Source organism: Eubalaena glacialis, chromosome 2 (assembly GCF_028564815.1).
Source record: "Eubalaena glacialis isolate mEubGla1 chromosome 2, mEubGla1.1.hap2.+ XY, whole genome shotgun sequence".
Lineage (NCBI taxonomy): Eukaryota > Metazoa > Chordata > Mammalia > Artiodactyla > Balaenidae > Eubalaena > Eubalaena glacialis.
This window is the reverse complement of record NC_083717.1, coordinates 102,326,168-102,351,324: the sequence shown is the minus strand read 5'-3', so window position 1 is coordinate 102,351,324 and position 25,157 is coordinate 102,326,168. Positions and strand designations below refer to the sequence as shown.

The 25,157-nt window shown below is 38.4% G+C and overlaps 1 protein-coding gene across 1 annotated transcript in view; it reads right to left on the bottom strand.

The window, feature by feature from the left end:
* FBN1 (fibrillin 1) overlaps nt 1-25,157 on the bottom strand; it is a 250,589-nt gene that overhangs the window by 94,367 nt on the left and 131,065 nt on the right. Inside the window, exons 11-22 of the mRNA XM_061180331.1 lie at nt 22,540-22,719; nt 21,412-21,552; nt 19,583-19,702; nt 16,437-16,562; nt 14,666-14,788; nt 10,955-11,077; nt 9,708-9,860; nt 6,063-6,116; nt 4,341-4,466; nt 1,829-1,954; nt 1,146-1,265; nt 786-923 (exon numbers count right to left, since the gene is read on the bottom strand). Of these exons, the coding sequence (XP_061036314.1) occupies nt 786-923; nt 1,146-1,265; nt 1,829-1,954; nt 4,341-4,466; nt 6,063-6,116; nt 9,708-9,860; nt 10,955-11,077; nt 14,666-14,788; nt 16,437-16,562; nt 19,583-19,702; nt 21,412-21,552; nt 22,540-22,719 (1,530 nt within the window). The remainder of the gene's footprint in view (nt 1-785; nt 924-1,145; nt 1,266-1,828; nt 1,955-4,340; nt 4,467-6,062; nt 6,117-9,707; nt 9,861-10,954; nt 11,078-14,665; nt 14,789-16,436; nt 16,563-19,582; nt 19,703-21,411; nt 21,553-22,539; nt 22,720-25,157) is intronic.

The window sequence follows — 25,157 nt, the reverse complement described above, 5'->3', positions numbered from 1 at the left end:
TTGTATGACATGGTATAAGAAACACGAAAGAGGACCTTTAACATGAAACCGATTTTATTGCTATGAATAAGTCTGAGACGACAAAGTGTCTCTGAGATTGCATAGGTGAAGGAGAAGAATGAAATGTCTCCTTGAATAAAGCTCACTTCATCTGAGATATCCTAAAAGACCCAAAGGTACCCTAAAGATCAAACTAAGGTGATGACTAAGAAGGAAATTGACTCAATTTCTCTCTTGCTATTAGCCCTAAAATATGAATCACACTATAGGATTACTGTAACATGAATGTGGAAAACAAAGTCTAGAACTGGAAGATCTCATGCCCTGCAGCATTCACACTATATAAATGCACACATTTATATATCTAAACATTGAATCAGCAAGGCTCTCAAACCTCAGCTTTGCAACAACTTTAGTTTAGTGATGAACACTGGTGCCTTTACATCAATAATTTTGCGGGGAAGAAAATCTGCGCCTGTAAAAAGTTCAGGACCCCTAATCATGAGGTTCCTGAGAGAGCCAATAGGAATTGCTGATCTAGGAAAGCAACTCCAGATAACTACATTACAGTGTGGTGATGGAAAACAATAAATTAACCAAATCACATAAAATTATTGTCCTTGACACTTCTCTTAGTTTCCTATTCAACCACATGTTTCACTGAGGTCATCAGAATGAAATCTTCTAAAATTCCCGTGTGAACCTAAATGAACAAAGTTCTCGACTTCCCCTTTCCGAGCAAAGTGCCCAGTGGGCACAGGAGCTGCAGCACCTGTTTCTCTTACCAACTTGGCATGGGGTGCACGGACTCCCCCAGGCAGCACCAAGGGACGAACAACACTGGGACTTCAACGTGGCTCCATTGATGTTGATCTCACATCGCCCATCAATGACAGTCTGCCAACAAGTGCCCTTGATGGTTTCTGCAGGGGCAAGGGGGTGATGATACTTAATAGACAATAGAATCTATATCAAAAATTCAAACATGTGCATTGGAATTACAGCAAGAATAGCATCATGAAACAAGGAATAATGATCATTTAAAACTTTGTTCTTCCATACTGAAACCCTTTTGCAATAAAAGCAGACATTAAATACAGCAGCACTGATAAACATAGGAAAATCATTCTCAGAAAGACAAATACCTATGCAGATGGTTTTTGTTGGATCCAAAGTACTTTCAGAAGAACATTCACAAATAAAAGAGCCTGGGCTGTTCTTGCAGACTCCATTAATGCAAGGACTTGATTCACATTCATCAATGTCTGAAATAAAAACAGGTCTACATTACTGCTAAAAACTAGTCTTGGGCACAAATGAATATTTAAACTTTGGTCTCAATTGCTACCACATATTCTTCATTAGATAGTAAAGCTGACCTAGATAGATTTTTTTTTCTAGGCCAGATGGAATGCCAAAAATAATAACTGAGCACATCTCTATGTTCAACACATGGCTGAATCTTTTTATTCAGAAAATCTGGAGCAAATGTAAGTGTGATTTCTGAATTACTAACTCAAACAGCACATACCTAATATTTTCTTCATCTATTAAATGATGGCAAATAAAATGCCAATTGCAGGAAATACAAAGTGAATACTTTTAAATGGCATTTGAATGCAAAATAAATGGCAAATAAAATACCAATTGCAGGTAAGTACCATCAGTAGCTTACAAAATGCATAGGAATGTCATTTAGGATCACAGAAGCTCAATGAAGTGACACAACTGTCTAAAATAGAAGTGACTCTAATTTACCTTCGTGGTTTTCCAGTGGCATTCCAAAAGGCAGCAAAGTACATGGTATAAGAACAAAAATACATCTTACCTTCACAGGTTTTTAGGTCAGGTTTGTATATAAATCCCTTGGGGCAGGTACAGACAAAACTTCCAGGAGTATTTCTACATTGTCCATTGTCACAGAGTAGACTATTCAATACACATTCATTAATATCTGGAAAACAAAAAACATGAACTTTTAAAAGATCCCATCCTTTGCATGCAATTTCTTTGCATTTTTAGGCTAAGTTTTTAAGGTCATAATGATATGATTAATTCAAGGAAAGAGGCAAAACTCCTCTACCATTGATCTTTGCTGAAATTACTTATTTTAGAAAAATAGGGGCTTGAGCTGATTATCTATACTAGGTATCTACAAAGTCTAAAGTCACCAGACACTATTTAATTCTCTTCTTTCTTTAGCAGGAAGAAAACCTAGATTTGCTGGAAATCATTAATATTTATATAATTGTTTCACTGTGCCAGAATTAAAAGGACTAATCCTATTGTCTTAAGGAACTAAATAAATATTTAGAGAGTATGGTCCATCTTTGATAAGTATTAGTTCCAGGATGGGTGTCTCTTCTTTAGAATAATTTAAGTGGTCTCCAGTTATGTTTATAAAGTATGAAGCAATCTGTAGAGTTTATAATTGTCATGAGGAATTTAGACTCGAGATTCAGAGAGCTGAGGAAAATTCCTTGCTTTCAGCTGAATAATAGGCAAGTCTGATGCAAAACCAAACTTTTGATATGTATTACTTAGATAATTTAGGAAATGTAGAACTTAAACAGTTTGTTATACCTCTTTGAGCTAAAGTACATCACTCCACCCACAAAATAGGCTACATATTCACAAGAGACGTTTTATACATTGAGAGACTCTGCTTAGATTACCATTTGACAAGCTAGTAGCCCTTACATAAAGGATACACAAATTCAGCACTGGAGAGCTGCATGGGTTCACAGCAGTAAATATACTTAAATCAGCAACTAACAGTTGTTCCTTGGTATCTGCAGGGGATTGGTTCCAGACACCCCCCGCACCAGGTTACCAAAATCTGTGGATGCTCAAACCCCTTATATAAAATGGCATAGTACTGGCATATAACCTATGCACATCCTCCCATATACTTTAAATCATCTCTAGATTACTTATAATACCTAACACAATGTAAATGCTAAGTAAATAGTTGCTGGTGTATGGCAAATTCAAGTTTTGCTTTTGGGAACTTTCTGGAATTTTTTTTCAAACATTTTCAATCTGAGGTTGGTTAGATACGTGAATGCAAAATTCGCAGATATGGAGGGCTGTGTTTATAAAGTTCTTAAAATATGGGAAAATCAAGTATAAAGTTATGTATTGTCTGAGCAAATAGCATGCAGAGAATTCTGTCAAAATCATATAAGGAATGCTAATACTTCCCAAAAAGGTCAGTATTGCAATTCTTAAATTTCGATGATGTCAGAAGAATCTGGAACTTTAATTTGAGGAATTAAAGATTAAGATATAAAATAGCCAGTCCCTGGAACTCTGTGGGAAGTGGCTGGAGCGGATCTTTGATTCCTAGCTTCGCACCTCTGAACATAATCTGAAATATGAACATACTTCTGACCTGATGATAATGGGTCCAACTTTGGAGTAGACACTAAAGCACTGAAGGAAGAATCCCTTCTGCCTCCCAAACTCTCCCTTTTGCGTGATTTTTGGATGAAGCTAAAACATCTCTGTGCCTTTCTGGCCTGCCCAAATAAATAATGATTTTTCATGTCTGCCAATGTAGAGAGGCTCCTACAGAAAAATGAAATAGTAAAACTTTTTTTTGAGTTGAGTCTAGTTTGAAAGTACCATGTATGCTCATATAACAACTGTACCCCCAAAAAAGGGGCCCTAAAATTAAAGGTGTGAGAGAGAAAGAAATCATTTCTCAAAATTCAACTGTAGACCATAAAGAAGGAAGGGCCAGGTTTAGGCCAGCAATAAAAGTTAGGGAGAGAAAAAGAAACCTGCAGTCGAAAGAAGAGGGTTTTGTGATAAGCCTGTGGATTCCCATGACCTGCTTCTATCCTCCATTTTTTTAGGTACTTGCTTAGCCTGAAACTCAGGTGAAAGCTGATTTAAATGGGGGGGAGAGAAGATACTTTGATTTACTGTGAGTTCTTTTTATGTGAGTACAAATGCCACATAGTTTAGAAGGAAAGCAGGTGAAAATGCTCAAAGTAAGATTTCTGTTGTTTTGAAAATAACTGCTATATCTACTTTGCGCACAATGACAATTAGCAGCACCCTAATAACAAAGGCATCTCGTAGGGGCAGCACTCGGCTTCAACCTGCACAATTAGAGAACTGCACGCTGTATGAGAGGGACAGTTGCCATGTTCCATCCTTTACATAGTTAAACAAAAGACATAAATTGTCAGGATTCAGCTATGCTGACACCCAAAGTGTAGAGCATCCATTTGTCCAGTCCTTTAAACTACTCAAGAGCAGTTTCCCTCAGGCAACAGAAGAAAGAATGCACGATGCATGAAATGTCTTAGAAAACAGGTGAAACGTCTTACCGACACAATTTTTCCCAGATGAATCCACTTCATATCCTGAATTGCAAATACATTTGTAGGTCCCACGGAGATTTTCACAAATTCCATTTGGGCAAATATCAGGATCTAATGCACATTCATTTATATCTACAACACAAAAAAAGTTCAAAATCATTAACATTCTAAAGTAAACATCAAATGAACTATCAAAAAATAACATTACAATAACTGTAAAGACCTTAGGACCTCATGAAAATAAAGTTTCTCCTTGATGAGAAAGTTGATCCCTTTTTCTCACTACAAGATATTCTGACTCAAGTCTTCCTTCCACCAGTCCCTGAGAGGAACTTGGCATCTGAGCTAGAACTACAAGATTACCAATCCTTAATCAAGAGGAGAACTCCTGGACTTCTTGTCCAAACATCAAGGTGGAAAGGTTGATCAAATACAGAGCCCAGGTTCCTACAACTGGTCTCCCTGCCATCAGCCTGTCCTTCTTCAATCTACATTCTACACTGCCACCAGACTTAACGGCCTAAAAACAAGGTGACTGTGTCATTCTCGTGGTTCAGACTTTCGTAGGTTCGACAGGATTCTCCAGATTAAATTAAAATATGAACTCTTTATTCACTTTAAATCTCTTACTCTGCCATAAACACATAATGCCCTCTTCACTCTGTGTGGGGAATGTCTGGAGCAAGCCTGCACATTGGTCCGAAGCTTGCTCAAGCACCACCTACTCTGGAAAAGCCTCTGCTACTCTGTCCAGATGAGGCTGGGTCCTCCTCTTCCGTTTGCTCACAGCCTGAGAAGAGCTCTAATAGTCAAGGGTGATGCCGAGTGACAGTCAGTGAGTGGCTAGTCTCAAATCTTGTTGCCCGACTCTTCTATAAATCAAGGTTGACCTTTTTTTTTTTCCCCTTATCCAGGTTCGTATCACAACTTATTTATTCCGCACTAACTCCTTATTCATTATACATTTCCTTACTTCTCCTCTTTTCTCCTCCAAATATCCACCTCGCCCTTTCTTTATCCACACATAATAATGAAATCAATCAAGAGAATGAACTGACAATCAATTCAGTCAGTCAATTTTTTCCCAGAACTCTCTTGAATCAAATCATTTAGTTTTTTATTAATAAAGTAATCCCTTCCTCTTTCTTGTCACCTATTTTTACACTTGTTCCAATTCTCCCCTTTAATTTCTTTTATGGCACCAGTATTTCTCTACTTCTAACTTCTACACTTAAACATCTCATTTTCTTCCAACTCAGTTAATTGCTATCACCACCTGCTACAAAACACAAGATGGCTCCCTACTGCCATCTGAGAACGACTGAGCACTTGACCATTAAGAAAGTGTTCAAAATGTGCATAGGTTCAATTGAGCTCGTAACCCTGAATTGTACTTGATAGTGGTAGATCCAAAGGAGGGCCAGGCTGCCCCTTCTCATGAACGAGCCACCACGGTCACTGTATCTCGTTCACATCAGTGACCCTGGGAGAGCACCCAACCCTTCAGTAATGAGTGCCACACCCACACCCAGCAATCCCAGGACCCGCTGTGCCATAGCTGTTCTGCCACTGGGAGCTTCTAAGTGTCCCAGGTAGATCACGCAGTGATGGCCAGAGAAGGGGGTCGTACCAGACTGGTGTAAAGGGACCAAGTGGAAACCCACAGGAAGGCCCAGTGCTGCCTCTGCACACGCTTAGTAAATTTCAAAACAAGTCCTAAGTCCTTACCACTGCCTGCTGACGTCATTCCTGGCCCACTGCTGCAGAGCGCCTGATATTCCGCTGCAATAAATTAACAGATAGTAAATGATTCCCTTGTTTGCAGAACAGGTCAATCCTGCCCTTGGCTTTGCACACATCATTTCCTCCAAAGTGAGTGGAACTGAAATAAAGTGGTAACGGAAAAGGAGGCATCTCCTAGGGGAGTCACACCAGGCTCCTATTTTAAAGGCTCCGCAATCACCGTGGAAAACGACTTATAAGGATATACGTGAGTTCCAGCAATTCCTTGTACAAGCACTTTCGGAAAAGGTGTTTTTCCTATGGCTTGATTTTTTTCACCAGGGAACACTTTACACTTACAGTGAAATGTGCCTGTTAAAATGTGGTTTCTTAACTGTTAATAAAACTCTCTCCTACCATCTTGGAAATAAATTTTTTTCTTAGTTCGAGCTATTTTTTTCAGTACAATCAAGTTCTTAACATTTTCTCATTTCTCTCTGCAAATTCTCTAGTCTCCCCTCACAAGAATAACACGGTATCTACACTTGCATTTATGTGTATTTTAAAAGTTAATATTTATCAGGATGCCAGATTCATTCTATTATATAAATCCATAGGAAATGTATTGCATAATGTTAAAACTGGATCTTACTGAAGAAATGGAGGTATATAGAATATGTTCCCAAATTTGTGATGGAATCAGATTTCTATTTCTTAAAATAGATGCAATGCTTTATACACAATTCCAACAATATTTAGATAAACCTAAGAGTGAATGATGGAAATGGAGGACTAACAGGAACCACACTTAATCCAAGGAAAAGAAACTAAGTTTCCCTTAGTTGCCCATGGTTTCTGGCAACTACAGAATCTCATGGTCAAATGCAGATCATTTGTGCTTAGGTGGCAGGAGAAGTGAATATTAGGGATGGGGCTTTTTTACATAGGCCACCTGTACCTCGGTGCTGAAGCAAATAGTTTCTATACCTCCACATTCTAGAAAATTGCATTCCTGATGACAGGGGATGCAAAGGAGTTATACAGATTAAAAAATGAAGGTTGACTCCTTCAGAGCCTCTGTCTTCTACCAAACACAAATTTGAGAAAAGTGGTGAAATCCCTTAATTTTTAAATCATCTTAAAAGGAGCCAAAAAGGGAACAAATGGGAAGGTGGCTGCCATTGTGTTTGAAAGCCAGGGACTGGCAGCAGAAAGAAATACATCCTCTTTATTCTCTCACATCAGCAATTAATTAAAGCACTTGTGAAATAGGGTAAGCAATAAAACAGGAAAAACAAAATCATGCCAGTTTTGCTGAAAGCAGTTTTATAATTAGCGTTAAATTAGCTGATGCTTAGCCTACATGGAAGTAAATTATTGTCATTATTCTTTTCCATTTGGGCAGGATCTGGTACTAGACTCTGTAGTGAATTCAGATCAGCATGAGTTTGAATGCTGATGACAATGCTTATTGCTGAGGGTCTTGAGAGCAAGCCCTTTCCCTCTTCTATTTCCCTCTTATATAAAGTGTAGAAAATGATACCCAACTCACATGATAGTGCTGTAGATTTACTGAGAGAACATGTAAAGTGCTCAGCACAACTCAAGCACTTAATAAATGGCAGGTGTTGCTGAGCTAACTCAGTGTTGTGCCATGGAGACAGTGGAATGAGGACAGAAGAGAAAATTCCTAATCATTACTCTTCTGTGGCTTTAACTGACCGATTTCTACAAGGAGTAAATGCTCAGCAGCCAGTGAGATGTATCTACACATATAGTTTATTTGACTTCCAGAGCACAAAGATGAGCTTTAGATGTTAGGTGGTTAGAATTTCTCATTAAACTGACTAAAGATATTCCTTCTGGATATTTCCAGTCCCCTTTAAAATCCCTCCTCTCTCCTGAAATAAGGGACATCCTACATTTCAATCCTTCATGATTTGGCATTTTCATCTATCAAAGAGGTGGAGAAGCCAAACGGGATGGAACCATTTCCACATGTGGACCACTTTTGTGGAAATTGATTCAAATATAAAACAGAAGGTAGTGGAACTGAGCTTCAAATGTAACTCTCTTTAAGCTTTACTGCTTAAAGAAATTTGGTTCCTTTGGGTCATCTTTTATATTTCATTTTCCTATGTAGCATAAGAATTCTTTGGAGATGTAATTGGTCCAGAGGAAAATGTAAAAACAAAAAACTATATGCACCAAGGATCCTGGATTCTAAGCTTTGGCTATTCTACTCATTCAAGACATGGACAAATCACCTGTATCCTTGTACCAGTTTTTAGGATACCCATCTATCTTGTAAATTCAAAGTATGCAAGGAAAGTACTTTGAAAAATTAAAGTAACAAACTTTACTTTAAAAGGATGATATTAATAATATACAACTGTAAAGTTGCATGGAAGTATCTTTTTAGATAGAATTATATTTGTATACTATATAATCGAAGTATTATTGCAAACATGTATTTAATTGTTAGTAATCATATATAAAATGGGTGAAGCAGTCATCCAGAATAAAGCTTTCTTTCTTTAACTGGCATTCCCCCATTTTAAAGACTTTTAAAGTCTTCCACTTAACTTTCTCTAACTTCTCATAATACATTTTAATTTCTGTCTGATTTCAAGTATTACCATTTTCAAAATGGCAAATGTTTAAAAATTGTGAGTTCATCTTTAATTGATAGTGTCTAGGCCAGAAATGAACTAACTGAATCTTAGATGTAAACCAACCAATCAGAGCTACATGTTTTCAATATTAGGACTTATTCTATTTTAGGACATTAGAAGTCAACTGCCAAGCTACCTTAAAATTACGTTCAAATGTTGACAGTCTATTGCTTTCATTTCAATAAACTATTTTTGCCTTACAAACAAATAATTTACAACTGGAGAGGATCTTCTGGATTACCTAAGACAATTCATTTTGTAGATTAAAAAAACGAAGATCCCTTTTCCATATTATTCTATTTTATAATTGTTTACTAATGTAAGCCATCTCAAATCCTTTTGAAATTAGGTGAGAAAAATTCCTAAATAAACAAGAATCCACAAAAAACTGAACCTCCAATTAAGTAATTTGTCTGCCTGTGGCTGGGGAGCAGCATTCTGACTCACTGACCAGTTTTCTTTTCGCTATGCCATGTCACTCAAATTGAGAAAAACACTTTTTTCCCTAGAGTTGAATAAAATCATTTAGGAAAAGCACACCTAAACCAGCATGAAGTATCTGAACAAAATTCACAAATGGCCTTTTGGAAAAAAGTTGGAAACATTCAGGTAATCTGAAAATTATTTACTTTTACACTCTGTAGAATTCTGCTTTTATAATAGTTCCTACAAAATGTAAACACTGTGAAGCTACTTTAGAAAACAAGGCAAGTTGCACATACCCTAAAGAGCACGACTGTTACTGAGGTGGAGGAGTTCAGACGGGAGGCATGAATGTGTTGCCTGATCCAAGTGATGGCTCGGCCTGTGAGGAACGTCTGAGCAGAGGCTGAGCAGCCCCTGCCAAGACCCCAGCAAGGTACATGATGCACCTGGAGAGCAGACGCAATCTTTCCCCGTGACTTCCAAAAATGCAAAGACGGCAGATGGTGGCGGAAGGCTGGGAGTACTAGGGCATCCCCATGACACCACATACCTGAATTCTGTGAAGGACACGGTTGGCAAGGTTCCCCAAAAGCATACTCGGTGCTGGCACAACAGCACTCAGATTTGGTAACAGCACCAAACAAGGGTTTGACACACTGGCCTCTCTTGTATCCACCGTAGCATGTGCTCCGCATGTGTGTGTCTACACAGGAAGAAGCATCTGTCATCATACTATCACTTCAAACAGATGGGAACCCCCCCAGGTCAAAGTTGAAGCTGGTTTTATTTAGCCATTGTCCCTGTTCTAACTCACAGAGAATGCCTCTGGTATTAGGTCCCAATGGAAAACAAAATGAAACAAATCATTCTGCATTCAGCTTCCAAGCACTGGAAACCAATTACTAGACTCTTTCAGTTCTCTAGGGACTATTATGGTTTACCCAACTGTGAGGTCCTTAAGGGCTAGGGTTATACCTCACTCATGTTTTTCTTCCCCAGGAGTGTACAGAGAAGGCACTTAATAAATGTTGAATGAATGATGGATGACCATTCAATCTCACCTTATGATAAATAAGATCTTTATTAGAAATACAGACCACCTCAAAATAAACATGCAATTATTGAATATCTGAATTAGATGTACTTTCAAAAAGGAGGATGTTTAATCTGTAAAAGGTTCATTTATACAAATCTGCAGGTATTGGTCTAACTAAGCAGTATCATCTTTACCACCAGGAGGGGATTTCCAGCTATGTCCAATCCTCTCCCAATTCAAAGGGTCTACCGACTACCTTTCTTAAAAATAATTTGGAAAAACTTTGTATCTATTTATCAACAAATCTCAAACTTCTTATAAAGCCACATAAAACTATTATCATATAAGTTTCTTACTTATCCATATCCTCCTTTGCATTCTATACCTCGCTTGGGACATTTAATTCCCTAGATGAAAATGAAATGTTCACCATGAGATAATGGGCATATACAGGTCAATTTCAAAGACTATTATCAACAAAGGAGGGTTGGAGAAAATTGAGGACAGCTAGGTGATTAGGAAAGACAAGGGAGAAGGAGAGGTGGGGATTCCCTTGGTTTTCATTTATCTCAGCTCATCTTTCTATCCCTTAAGCTAATATCCATGTCATACAAGAAAAGAACTGACCCTGTTGGTTTGTTGCCCCACAAATATTAATTGTATCATATCTGCTACAGTCAAGTGCATTTATTATTGGCGGATTTTATTGATTGACAGAGGGTGGATCTCTATCGTACATCTAGTTACGGCTTCAACCTTACCAACACACACACGTCCATCCAGACCCACGGCCAGTCCAGGAAAGCATTCACATCGGTATGAGCCATCAGTGTTGACACAGCGCCCATTCATGCAGATCCCAGGTGTTTCACACTCGTTAATATCTGTGGTGGGGAAAAGCACTTATTAAAAATAAAGCGACTTCACACAACATTGTAAAGAAATTATACTTCAATAAAGATGTTAAAAAAAAAAAGAGAAAAAAATAAATAAATAAAGTGACTTTATCTAAAGCCATAACATATTTACAATTCTAAGACTTGAAAATGGGGAAGATTTACAATAATATGCAGCGTCAACAATAAAAGCTCAGTGAGATGCATTTCATTTTCCTCTGAGAGAAGAGGAACAAAAATTGAGAGAGATAAACTGTCTGAGTTTATTTCTTTTCCATAGAAAGCTATTTCAATAACATTCTCCTGAGTTTTTTTTTTTTTTTTTTTTTTTTTTTTTTTTATCCAAAGGAAGAATCACAAAGGCAAAAACAGAATTGGAAGAAGAAGGAAAGTGACAGCTAAAAGACAAAGGGTCTTGTGTAATGTTTCACATGGCAGTTTTTCCAGGACTGTCAGAAATCTAGCTTGATAATAAACTACATCTTTGGCCTGGGCAGGAAGCTTCTCCTTTTGGCATCCAACACCCAGACTGGTGTCCATTCCAGTATCACTCACGCCTTAACTCTCTGGGAAAATTAGAATGGCATGAGGAGACACAGAACTAAAGCCTGGATGGAACACCATAAAAAAGGAACAGAAAATGAATATAGATGATTTTGATGACGATTCCTAGCCAACAACAGCACTGTAATCAATTGGAACCCAGCAAAGAAAAATCTCTCTTAAGCATTACAAATATTTTATAGTATCGTATGTGTATCCTTAGGGAGGTCTGGTAAAAGATTTTATTGGGCACATACTAATAATAGCAGATATTTTTCCCCCTGAACATGGTACCAAACATGTTCTATTTCCAACATGGAAATAGAAATGGTACCAAAACTGTGTTTTGGAAAACATATAACACTTAGAAACAAGTCATTTTATAACAACTCCTTTTATAATATACAACTGGTGTAGGTGAATATTTCCTTTCTTCTGACCTTAAAAAGGCAAATTGAGACTGAAACACCTCTGCGTTTTACATAGCTTGTGTTATTTGGCACAAAATATATTCAGATGGTCCAAGATTCCGTGTACAGATTGTATTTTAAAACAGCAGTTATATTTAAATACGTGAACTCAAACTGGTTCAGTTATTCAGGTCACCTTTTTGTTCAAATTGAGATCTACAGTGAAACAGTGGTGACTACAGCCTGAAACGTAATCCAAAGGTTTTTTACCGGGGACAGAGATGGAACATAGATCCAGAGGGCGTTGCTCAAAGTGAGTGGCCTCAACCTTCAGAGAGTGATCAGGGAGACCAGGCTGCTCATCAGATTAGTTAACTGTAGCGATTAAATTAGCATTGTTCATTCAGCTTTGAACAGTCACGTCTTTGTGGGATCAGAACCAAATGCTCAAGGGCTTCCCTGGTGGCGCAGTGGTTAAGAATCTGCCTGCCAATGCAGGGGACGTGGGTTCGAGCCCTGGTCTGGGAAGATCCCACATGCCGCGGAGCAACTGGGCCCATGAGCCACAACTACTGAGCCTGCGCGTCTGGAGCCTGTGCTCCGCAACGGTAGAGGCCGCGATAGTGAGAGGCCCGCGCACCGCAATGAAGAGTGGCCCCCACTTGCCACAACTAGAGAAAGCCCTCGCGCAGAAACGAAGACCCAACACAGCCAAAAATAAATTAATTAATTAATTAAAATAAATTTTAAAAAAACCCAAAAACCAAATGCTCAGCACTAAGAGAAAATCTTATCCCATGATATCAAGAGAAAAATGATGGAAAAGGAATTCAGCATACAAGAAATTTTTTTCTTTTTTCTTCCTTTATTCTTACTACAAGTGTGTGTATTCCACCTTCTCTATACATCAGAATAAAGATGACACAGGTAAGAATATGGAGCATTTTCCCCCTCTCTTTCTCTCTAGCTCTGATTCTTAAGCCAGAATGTTAAAAGTCAGAGCAGACTTTTAATCATCAGGCACTTTCAAATGACTGGAACAATCCATTTATCAATAAGATACTAGTTCACTGATTGCAAACAGTTGTAAAACCGAGCTTCACCTATGAGGTCATAATATCTTCTGAAATAGTTACAACAGCATTATCTATTGGCCACTCTTAAGAGTCTGTGGCCTGGGTCACTGGCAGCCTATAGGTACTGAAAGTGAATCTTAGCATGCTCTGTGCATAGGTAAGAGAGAGGAGTGTATGTTCTCAGAAAAGTTCTGTTCACAAAGGGACTTTCACATTTCCTTCTGTTATTTTGTTTGGAAGCCTAGTCCCAAATATTCCGGCAATCATTTCCTTCCCCTTTCTTTTTCACTTGTACAGGACTTAATCTGCACAGTTTGGTGCTTTGTTGTATGCTGTCTTAATATTTCCATGCATTAATCTTGTCTCCCTAACTATAAGTTCCTCCCAACACATAGCTCAAAAGCACGGAAACCAATTTCCTACTTCAAATTTGAAAACAACAACAGCAACAACAACAACTTTCTCTTGCTGTGAAGGCAGATTTCCACGATATTAAGAGCTATTGATGTGAAGGTCATAGAGAATGTAGGTAAACAACCAAGGGCTAGAAGCTCTTTTAAGCCTAGAGAAAATACACATCATGCTGAAGACTTAATACAAGGACTTAATACAAGGGCACCCAGAGAAGAGGCACCATAGGACTTTTTCTTGCCTTCTCCATCTTGAATAGTCTGATGCTCTCTCTACCTTCTACATCTGAAACTATGGTTTTGAGTGTCTATTTTAGCAGATTCCCTGGATCTATTTTGAGGATGAGGTTCCTGGAGAAGTCTGGTTGCAGCTCAGATCTTGGACACAAGGGCAATAATTACTCATCCTTGACTGCATTAGGCAGAGACACTAAGCACAAATTTAACTTCTTCTCCTGATAACTCCAGTGATCTCCTGATAACTCTTCTCAGGACCCCAATTTTCAACAGCACAAATAAAAATCTTCATTTTGCTTCACGACTTGGAGCAATAAGATTACTTCAAAAGTTACAAAGCTAAATAATGGCTCCTGGTTCCTTTATTTCTTCTGCTTAATCCTGTTTCCCTTTTTTGCTTCTGTGACTTGATAAAGCTTAAATAAATTGTGTTTCTTAAGGTATCTGGAGGAGATTATGAATAAGAGATCACCGCAATAAGAGTCTACAATATTTTGTCCAGGTGAAGATGTAAGAGGTGGCAAATGACAGCCATCGAGAAGCCAACTGTCATTATTCCTCAACTGTAAGGAAGAGGCAGAACTCAGCTTATCTAAAAAGATGCTTACAGCTGTTGGTAGTCCAAATGGTAGTTCAGTTTCTCATTCATTTGCTATGGAGCCTACCAGACTCCTTTGAGAAGACACCAAACACCCTTTCTGAAGTAAGAACAGCCTTCTGGGCATAAATCGTAGCTCTCTGGATGGCTGGATTTAAGAAGGAGTTCCAGTCAGGTTTCTTAATCCAGAGTTAGGGGTACTTTAAATAGGGAGAATCAATAAGGAAAGGTGGTAGCTCTAAGCAATGTAGAGAGGAGAAAAAACGGGTGAAGAATATGATTTAGAGTTTTATAGCACAAACCTTTACAATAACGCCCATCTGATGCCAGCTGAAATCCAGGTTTGCAAATACATTTAAAACTGCCATCTTCATTGATACACATTCCATTAAGGCACATATTCCTTATGCTGCATTCATCCATATCTGAAAAATACAAAAGATACATTTTCTTATGGCCAGATGAGTAAGCTTACAAAGGAAGCCAATCTGGATCAATATAATTCTGTTTTGTCACATTTCTTTACTTTTTGTTATTATTGTCTAAGGTTAATTTCCATCCAAATTATAGCTTACAAAGAGAAAAGTGGCCATATGAAATATGTATCTCAAGTTCTCAATTTTTGACATATGCATGCAAACTATAGGGCTAAATTTATTTTAGGACATGTGTGTATATATAGACATATATATACTTACACAAGCAAATACGTATATATGTAATATATATATGCATGTATATGTGTATATGTATATACACATGTATATGTATTAGACTCATATAATATATATCTATGAAATTTCATATAAATATACATTTTCATATAAATATATATATGAAATTTAACTCAATAAAAGCTACCAAGGCTCTTTTTAGGAACAGCAGTTTACAAACTGAAAGGTGTGTTAACAGCCTGATGGTTATATTTACAGATCCACATTACTTCTAATATACTGAAAATAAAAACAAAATCGAAACTAAGAATGATGAAATGTGAAATGTATTTAGGCTACTTCTTGATTCTTTAAAAAGTAGAAACCAGAGAACTGCTTGCAGTTTGAAGCAATTTTAAATAGGGGTAGGAAAAATGTATTTTTAAAATGCAAGACTTGACTATAAAGTATAGCCATGACAGCTAACCTTTAGGATCCCTTGAGCATACAGATATTTCTTTCAATTCATCAGTATGCTATTTTATTTAATATTACAGCTGTCTTAGGAGGCACTTGCTCTTCTAGACACAGTGTGTTTTCACTTACAGGCTTTAGTCAGACCGAAGTAATTTATGATTTTTTCTTTTTTAAACAAGACTCTATCCCAACTGAGAATTTTGGCATTAAGTCTTTGAATTGAATCACTGAGATAATATTCTGCCAAAAATGTTTCTAAGAACAATTTTGAAATTCCTTTAATGTATGAATAGATTCTTGGGATCTTTCCCGAAGACATTGGGAAAGATGATAAGGAGCATTCTTCATTTTTTGCTAAAGGTCTAAGAAGTGGAAACTCATCAATAATTGTCACATTTTCAATTTAGGGGAAAAAAGGCAGGGGAAAAGACAAAATGAAACAGCCCAATTCAAAGAGAGGTGATTAATTCAAGAGGCAATATAAAGGGCTGACTCTCGTCAACATTTCTCTCAAATTTTACATTTTCAGATACTCATTAGTAATATTTCATTACTACATAGATACTTTAAACAAAAGGATTATAAGTGACTGAAGAATATATGAGATTAGGTGTGTCCTATTTTTTTTAATGTACAAATTCTGATTGTATAAAATTTGGAAGTAATGATTTATGCTACAAAAGTTTCATCACCAGGAATATTTAAATAGTAAGCTCTGCTCCTATACTTACAATGTTATTTGACTCACACAAATGTGAACTAAAGGAACTAATACTGTTGAAAGTTAGGCATCCTCCCAGATAACAATAGGTGAATATATATTTGATACTTTGACCTTTCACTCAATGTTTGACTTGGTCTTGTTAAAGGCTTTTGATACTGAAACTGCAATGGAATAGAGGAATGACATGATTATACCGTAATTATTATTACACTATATTACCTTCACAGTTCTTCCCATCACGCGTAACATGAAATCCTGCGTTACACACACAATGGAAACTGCCATCTGTGTTGATGCAACGTCCATTATTGCAGATACGGCCATTCTGCAAACATTCATCAATGTCTAAAATCGAAGTCAAGAAGGAAGAAATAGCATTATTTAGGGGATTTTCAATTATTTTATTTCTTCCTCTCACCATCTCTAAACTCATGATCTTAGTCTTGGGTTTTGGTTACTAAATAATATTCTTCAACATAAACTCAGTATTAAATAATATAAAATTTAGGGTTACTAATAAAAGTTTGAAAGACATATGAAAGAAAAAAATGCCAACATAATAGCATTCAATTTAACTTTACTTTCTAATAAGACTCCTTAAATCTCAGTTCTGTAAACAAAATAGGTTCTTTTCCACCATTTTCCTAGGTAATTCAATGAGCCAGTATATATCATTATTTACAATGAACTTTGGCTGGTGTCTTTTAAGACTTGATCAGAAAGGCAGATCTGATGTTAGCTGTATCAGAACAGTTAAACAGAAATGCCATTTTTTAAAAAAAACAATTTAAAAACCTAATTCCATCTGAAAACCGTCAATCATTTGACTCTGAAATGTCTACCTTCCTTACGGCCGCTCTGGTCCAAATACAGTTTTATTTGTTTATATAGTCTTAGTCTCTTTTATAACTTTATGAGTATTCTATCTACCAAACAAAATATTGGTACTATGGGGGCATTTCCCCTTTTTCTTTCATGTTTAATATTATATGCCAAAGTAAACAACAGAGCATGATATGGAAGTGTTAAAAATGACAATGGCTCAAATAACCTGCATCTGATCTCTCATTTAAAGATTAGTAATTCACCTAAAGTGGGCAACGAGTTACCCTGGATTATCTATTCCCCTTAGTTTCTAGGCTACATGCCTGGATGAACATCAAAAAGGATGAACACAAACCACCTTGTCTACAGAGCATACAACCTTTGCCAGGGCTTATTCCCCAGGAGACAGAGGCCAGGGCACTGAGCGGAGTTGGATGGGAGCAGACCTACCCATGCAGAGTTGAGGCCATGTGCCTGGGTATAAGGGCCCTAAACATCCTTTGGATGACAAGAATGTGCATTCATGGCATACTGGTTATTCTGTCTACCCTGTGTCTGCACGGTGTCTTGTGGTTGACCCTCAGACGCACTTTCTTTCTGGGCAGATCCAGCGGTGGTTTCCACACGAGTCATTGGACTAGCTGAGGCAGTCTGGGCTTTTCTTCTGTCTGATCTTTGTGCCAACAACCTACAATCTTTTTCTCTCTCATTTATTTCTTAATCCTTACTAAAATCTGACCTGCTCCACACTCCAAAAAATAGTAAAAGCCACATATTCTTCAGCAGATTTTTTTTTTTTAAGATTTTATCATCTACTTTTTTTTTTTTTTTTTTTTTTTAGGATTCCATAATCTATGGAGGCCCAAGGATAAAATAAACAGGATAAAGAGTTCAGCTTTTTCTCTCCTCACTAATTTGAAAATGCCATCGGGCTCCTGCTGCCTTACAAAAATAAATGAAAAGCTTGCCATTCAAAGTCTCTATCGTGTTTCTGTATGTTTCTTCTGTCCCCTCTTGTTCAGTTCCTCGTGTCCTTCTCAGCTAAGTATACAGCCTTTCTGACCATTCTGTGGCAACTTTCATCTACCCCCAAATGTGATCGTGTCATCAACTTCTTGTGCTTGGGCTAAACTTAGCACTTGCTCTTAAAGAAGGCAGTGCTTGAGGCTTTTAGGTACTCTTCAGTCTCTAATAAACTAAGTCTCAGAGTGATGACAATAACATGCATCTACACTCATTGGCCCCTGCCCCAGCTGAGTGCTCTCAAGAATGTCTTCTATTTGCTTATTTAGTAGTGCTGACTTCTGAAACACTGGTTTCGGTTTATCTTCCACGATTGCAAAATGCCTCGTATACTGTTTGTACGTGCTGATTATTTTAAACAATAGTTATAAAGAAGGTTCTAAACTCAGTTAAAAATTCAAACTATATTTGTAATTCAGTAAGTAGGCTGTTAATAGAAATATTAACAGATTGAAATGCCGTGTTTCAGGTTTTTCTGCTCAGAATTGCCATTTATAAGCAGTGTACTAAAATACACTGATGGCAAGAGATCCCTAAGTCAGAACCAAATTCAAAGATTTTGAAAACAGTCACTAATAAAACATAAAAACATCTGTATGCCTTCAACTAATATGAAGAACTTTTGCTAAAAGAGGCAAATAAAATTAACTCATTAATGGCTGACAAATTTTTAAAGTGATACAAACCTCCCTATCTTTCCTTGTATTTAATTTCAACAGAGTTCTGTTGCTTTTATCTGGTTTTACTGATCAATGATAACAGATCATTCTGTGCCCAACTTATAGAGATATAGATATTTGAGTCCTCTGAGGTGGGGTGCATATCTTAATTATTTCTATCTCAGAAACTCAGTATATCAAAGTCATCCAATAAGAGGTATATTGGGTGGCTTAATAATTCAATTAATAAACAAATCTGAAGGGAAATTTTTGTGAGGCAACTTTATAGCAGTGCTTCTCAAACTTTAACATGCGTAAGGGTCCCTGGAAGATCTTGTTAAAATGCTGATTTTCATTCAGCAGGTCTCAAGTGGGACCTGAGATGCTGCATTTCCAACTGGCTCCCAGGTGATGCTGCCGCTGACTACACGAAATAAGCAGCAAAAACTTACAGGCACTTCTTATCCTTCAGGCCTTTCCATGAAGCAATTAATTGCGTAAAATTTCACCTGAAACTTTTCTCGCTTTCTGTGTCAACAAAGGACAACCCCATTCCCTAGCTCTCGGATTAAAAGTTAAGACAATATAGTGATGAGGCAAAAAAAAAAAAAAAAAAAAAAGGAAGTGAAAAGAAAATATTCCCACAGGCACAGAAACATCTTTTAAAATAACTTGAATGTTTGCCAGATTTTATGATGCTATCCTTCAGAGTCACCATTTCTGGAATTAAGTGCAAAAAAGCAATGGGAGCATATTAGCCTCTCCCGGCAAGGGTTTTTCAGACTCCATGGAATTCCTTCAAAGCCAACTCCTTACTTAGCATACATGTCCGACGTGCCAAGCTGGGACCATACGTACCTCGGCACTCTGTCCGGGTGAGTGTGCTCTGATAGCCAGGTCGGCACTGACAGGTGTAGGAGCCCTGGGTATTAATACACTCGCCACCAGCACAAGGGTTTTTCTCGCATTCATCAACATCTGCAAAACACAGTATATCTTAGTAAGACATTAGGTCGCAGTAGCTCATAACTCTAAGACCATTTTACTGGTTTCCTTTACATGCTAAAACACTTTCCTTTTAAGAAATAAATAGCATGATGAAAAGATCTTTTTTCTTTCCACTACAATAACGGTGTCACCAGCCACTTCAACTGGTTGAGCAGTTAGAATGTATTATCTTCCTGTGTCATTTTTCAGAGAAAAATGCCAAATACGCAGCAACTCAACACTCCAAGCCAATAAACATTTTCTCTTCCTTGGGTCTGACATAAGGGAATCAAACAGACAAATATTTCAGAAGTGGCTTCTGGACAGAATTCTGAGTGTCTCTTGAAGCTCAATTTTTCAATGAAAAGAAGGCCTAACCATATCTAAGCATTGCTTTCTGAGTTCCACTAAGAATATTACAACAAACCATGAAGCTGTTGTTGTTTAAAGGGCAATTCTCACCCACCATCAAGGCTGCTACCACCTCCACCCCGCCCCTAGACAGGCTCCCACTAGTTTTACACTCATTTAGGGCTATCAGTATACTTACAGGTAAACTGGTTTTTATTCCTCTGTTTGTGAAGATGAGGAAGCTAAAGCTTATGGAAGATAACCCACTTGTCTGAAGTCACATGCTTCTTGTGGCAGATGCAAGTCTGATCTTAACCCTGAGCTAGACGTTCCCTTTGCCTTTCCTACCCAGCTCTGGATGACCTCTCAGGATTGAAGGACTCTCTCCTAGCATGTTACTCGAAGGGGCTTTCCTATCACCAGGAAACTATATAGCATGAGAAACCAAGAACTACTTGTTTCTGCCTGATTCATAATTGGAATTGGGATTTATAATAGACCTAAGAGAGCAGTTTATTTTTTAAAAATTAGATGGCAACTGGGTGTTCTTATCCAATCCAACAAATTATCCTTGTGTTACATTTCCTTCCTTCACTAGCTTAACTGCCTTATCAACAACTTAAAATTCCTTGCTTCAGTTCCTTGCTAACTAGAGATAGTTGGTAAGTTATCCATTCAAATTAGTAAACCATGCAAAGTTTCATAATTTGGGGATATTTCTAATGCTTTATTTTAATGGTCAGGCTTCGATAGGATGGCTTAAGTTAGAGTTACCAGCAATGCCTTGAATGCGTTTTACAATGAAAGTTAAAAGTCACTATAGTAGGCATAATAATGCCCCCCCCAAATATGCTCATGTCTTAACCCCCAGAACCTGCGAATATGCTACATGGCAAGGGGAATTAAGTTGCTAATCAGCGGAATCCATCCCTCCTGGATTATATACAGATGGGCCCAATGTAATCACAAAGATCCTTAAACGTGTTAGAAGGAATGCAAAGAGAGAACCAGAGAGTTAGAGATTTGAAGATGCTACACTGCTGGCTTTGAAGATGAAGAAACAGGCCCTCAGCCAAGGAATACAGATGGCTTCTAGATGCCGGAAAAGGCAAAGAAATGGATTCTCTCCAAGAGCCTCGGAAAGGAACACAGCCCTGCCGACACCTTGATTTTAGCCCAGAAAGACCTGTGTCGGACTTCTAACCCATAGAAATATAAGATAATATATCTGTGCTGTTTTAAGCCACTAAGTTTGAGACAATTTGTTATAGCAGCCATAGAAAACCTATACAGTCATGGAACAGCAATGCAGTAGCCTCTTGGTGCCAAGCTAGTGGTCTATCACGTACCAATGCACTCCCCACGGAGGTCCAGCTGGAATCCTTTGTTGCACTCACACCGGTAGCTCCCAGGAGTCGGGATGCAGCGTCCATTTTGACAGAGATAGCGAAACAGCTGGCAGTAATCAGTGACGTTGACTGGCAGCACCCCTGACGGAATAACATGAAACCCCATTAAAATTATGTCTAACTAGGGCATCTTCCACCAGCACTGAATCCAGTAATAATGGGCAAGATGCTGAATCATAAAGGAAGGAGGACACTCTGGGCAAAGGTCGCCTGGCGTCAACAGAGCATGTTTCCACTCTCGCCTACAGAGAGCACGTGTGCACCGTGGCGCATGCTGTCAGGCAACGCGGCCTCGCTGTAGCCTTCTCCTCTGCCCGCTTCTCCCCACCCCTCCCTCCGCCTCACTCTCAGGCCTCGAGTGTAGGGAAACAACAAAGGCAGTGAGTTACTGGTATTTAACTATTTGCAAAACTGCTTTGCATGATATATAACCCAAAGAGTCATCTTATGCCTCCTCTATGGATTGATCCTGTGAATCAGATTTAAATTTCTCCCACAACATCAATAGCAAAAGGACATTAATCTCTGGAGAAGATGAAACTGCCCATTTTCCTTTATGCAACAGGCCAGTTGAGAAACTTACATACTACACTCTGTAAATGAAATCTTTGAGGATTGGTTAAATTTACTTAATGACTTAAACAGCATAAACAACAACAAAAATGTTAACCTGGGGCTTCCCTGGTGGCGTAGTGGTTGAGAGTCTGCCTGCCAATGCAGGGGACGCGGGTTCGGGCCCTGGTCTGGGAGGATCCCACATGCCGCGGAGCAACTGGGCCCGTTAGCCACAACTACTGAGCCTGCGCGTCTGGAGCCTGTGCTCCACAACAAGAGAGGCCACGATAGTGAGAGGCCCGCGCACCGCGATGAAGAGTGGCCCCCACTTGCCGCAACTAGAGAAGGCCCTCGCACAGAGACGAAGACCCAACACAGCCAAAAATAAAAATAAATAAAAAAAAATAAAAAATAAAAAGAGTGGAAGCAAAGGTCTTAGATTTAATTAAAAAAAAAAAAAAAGTTAACCTGATTAATGCAAGAAACGTAATTAGATGACTTTTGAGCTCTTACTTGGTGGTTCCCGAGATGGATATGGATACTCCACTGGCGGTCGAGGGACTGTAATTTGAGGTCCAGGAGGAAAGCCAGGAGGAACAGCGTGAACTGGAGGAATGGGGCCAAGGGGTGGGGAAGGATATCCTGGCCTCTCGGGAATTACAATAGGGACAGAGCACAGCTTGTTGAAATCCTCTGGAAAAAAAAAAAAAACACAACACAACACAACAGCTGAGGGGTAGCATATGCCATAGGCCCATGGAAGTCATCCTTACTTTGTAAAGAAATTTTGAATAAAATTGATCATCAAACCACGTAGGTCAATTGGAGAAAAGGAAAAAAGCCAACTGACTTGGCTATTTTCCCAAGTCAGCATTCCTAAAACCTATAGCAGCAACCAGACTGGAACAATAATTCAAAACTGGAAACAAACTCCCCAGAGTGTATACCACATGTCCCTCCTAAAACCTAGGAAGTCTTTACCTATGTCAAAATTCATCTCAAGGAAGAATAGAATAAAATGCCATGATCTCCACCTAGTCTTCCCACCTGTGGATCCCACAGGACTCTGAAGAGCACACTTTTTAGTGCTTGGATTTTATTTTATACACCTTGGGAAGTCACTGGTAGTCTTCTGCAGGGGTGGGACATGATCAGATGAACATTTTCAGAAGATCATTCTCACTGGCATTTGGAGACTGTACTGGAGGGAGGTAAGACTGCTGCAGAAGACCAAGGGCAAGACAAGGATGGCTGGACAAGGGAGCCAGTGATGGAACTGGACAGAAGTAAACACATTTGAAGATTATTTTAGAGATGAATGGGCTATGTTTGGGGAAGGAGTAAATGTCAGAGCTGAGGGAATAGGAAATCAAGAATGACTTCTAGTTTTCCAGTTGAGCAACAGGGTAGACATTGGTGCCGTTTGCTGAGATGGGAAACACTGTGATGGGAGCAGGTTTGGTGGGTAAAAGCTCTACGTTGAGCATATGAATTTTGAGATATCAGACATACACATGGAGATGTCACGAAGCGGTTTTAAAAGAGTTTGAAGCCTAGAGAAGAAGTCAGGGCTGCTGCTAAGTTTTGGGGTTATCAGTAGATAGGCATCATTTAAAACCATGGGGACGGATGAGCTCACATAAGGAAGGTGTGGAAAGTGAAGAGATGGGAGAAAGGAGACAGAGCCCTGAGGGATACCTATTTGTAAAAGACAACAAAGTGACAAAGAAGAAGCAGCCCATGGGGCAGAAGGAATACCAGGGGCTGGTGAGTCTGGTGTTAATGCTGCAGAATGATCCCCCAAACTAGTACACTCTGACTTGGTCAACTGTTTTCCCTATAATTGCCCATCCAGACTGACTCCTACTTTTCACAATGCCCGTTCTTTATTAGAATAAATCATGTTTAGATTTGTGACACATTTCAGGGGAGGGAGGCTTCCAAACAGGTCTTTTTAAGCAGTATTCAGGTTTCGAGAAATGTATTTACTTAACCACTCATTTTCATGTTTCCTACAAATAGCCATATTTTGTCATAGTTCCCTTCTATAAGTAAACTATATCATTTTTAAAATTTCTTTTTTCCCTCTTTCCAGAATGTTGATTATTTTATTACCTCTATCACACAGGGATTCTCCCATAGGTACTTTCTATACTAGCTTCATCCATTAATAGAAATTAGGCTAGTATTTTTATTTTCCTTGTGGACTAGTATCTGACTTATTCTATGACACAGTGATATGTCGTACTGAAATGTATTCATATTTCAACCTCATGGGACATTCTGTCCATTCACATTTGGCTAAACATACCTAGCTACCATGTACCTTGTTGTTTTTTTCTGGTCCATTACTAAAACTTTTTCAATCATATTTGGCATTTCCAACTTAGGTTAAGTTTATGTTTTCAAAGAATTCTACTACTGCATTATTTATCTGGAATTTCAACCCACAAAGATTCTGTAGTACTTGACTGTATTTGGAAAGGATTTATATATTGTTTATGCTTCCCTGAATCAGGATGCTACAATCCCTGTTGTCAAACCACAGTGATCTTCCTTATAGAATTATCACCTGGATGTGCCATACCCATCATTTCCTGGCTACCTGCTTTCTACCAACTCTCTACCACTAAGACTGTGCAGTCTCTGAAGTCAAGGATCGTGTCTAACTCATGACGAAATCCCACTCTCAGCCTCACCTGGAAAACTGCACAGAAGAGGAATTTATTAACTATGTTGGATTTAACTGAATGGCAATTGTACTTACTAGCTTCCAAGCACCAATCAACCTTTTTTTTTAGTCTTTTAGGATTTCTATAAAAGAAGTTGGATAGCTTATCAGCATTTCTGCTAACTAGGTGGGTATATTATTTTAAGCATGCCATTAAATTCATCTCAACCTCTCCATGAAAGTGTATCAGGCTGGGCTCTGTACTTCTTCCTACTTTCTTCAGCTTAATCACTTTCCGTTGAGCCCCTTTACATTCAGAATCAGCAAGCTGGGGCTGATTTTGTTCAACTGATGTCCAACTTTCCTATCTCCATTTAACCCGGAGATGATACTGATTTTTTTTTAAAGTGAAAAGCTGACCAATCTGAAATCATCCTTCCTATGTCATCACTCCCCATAA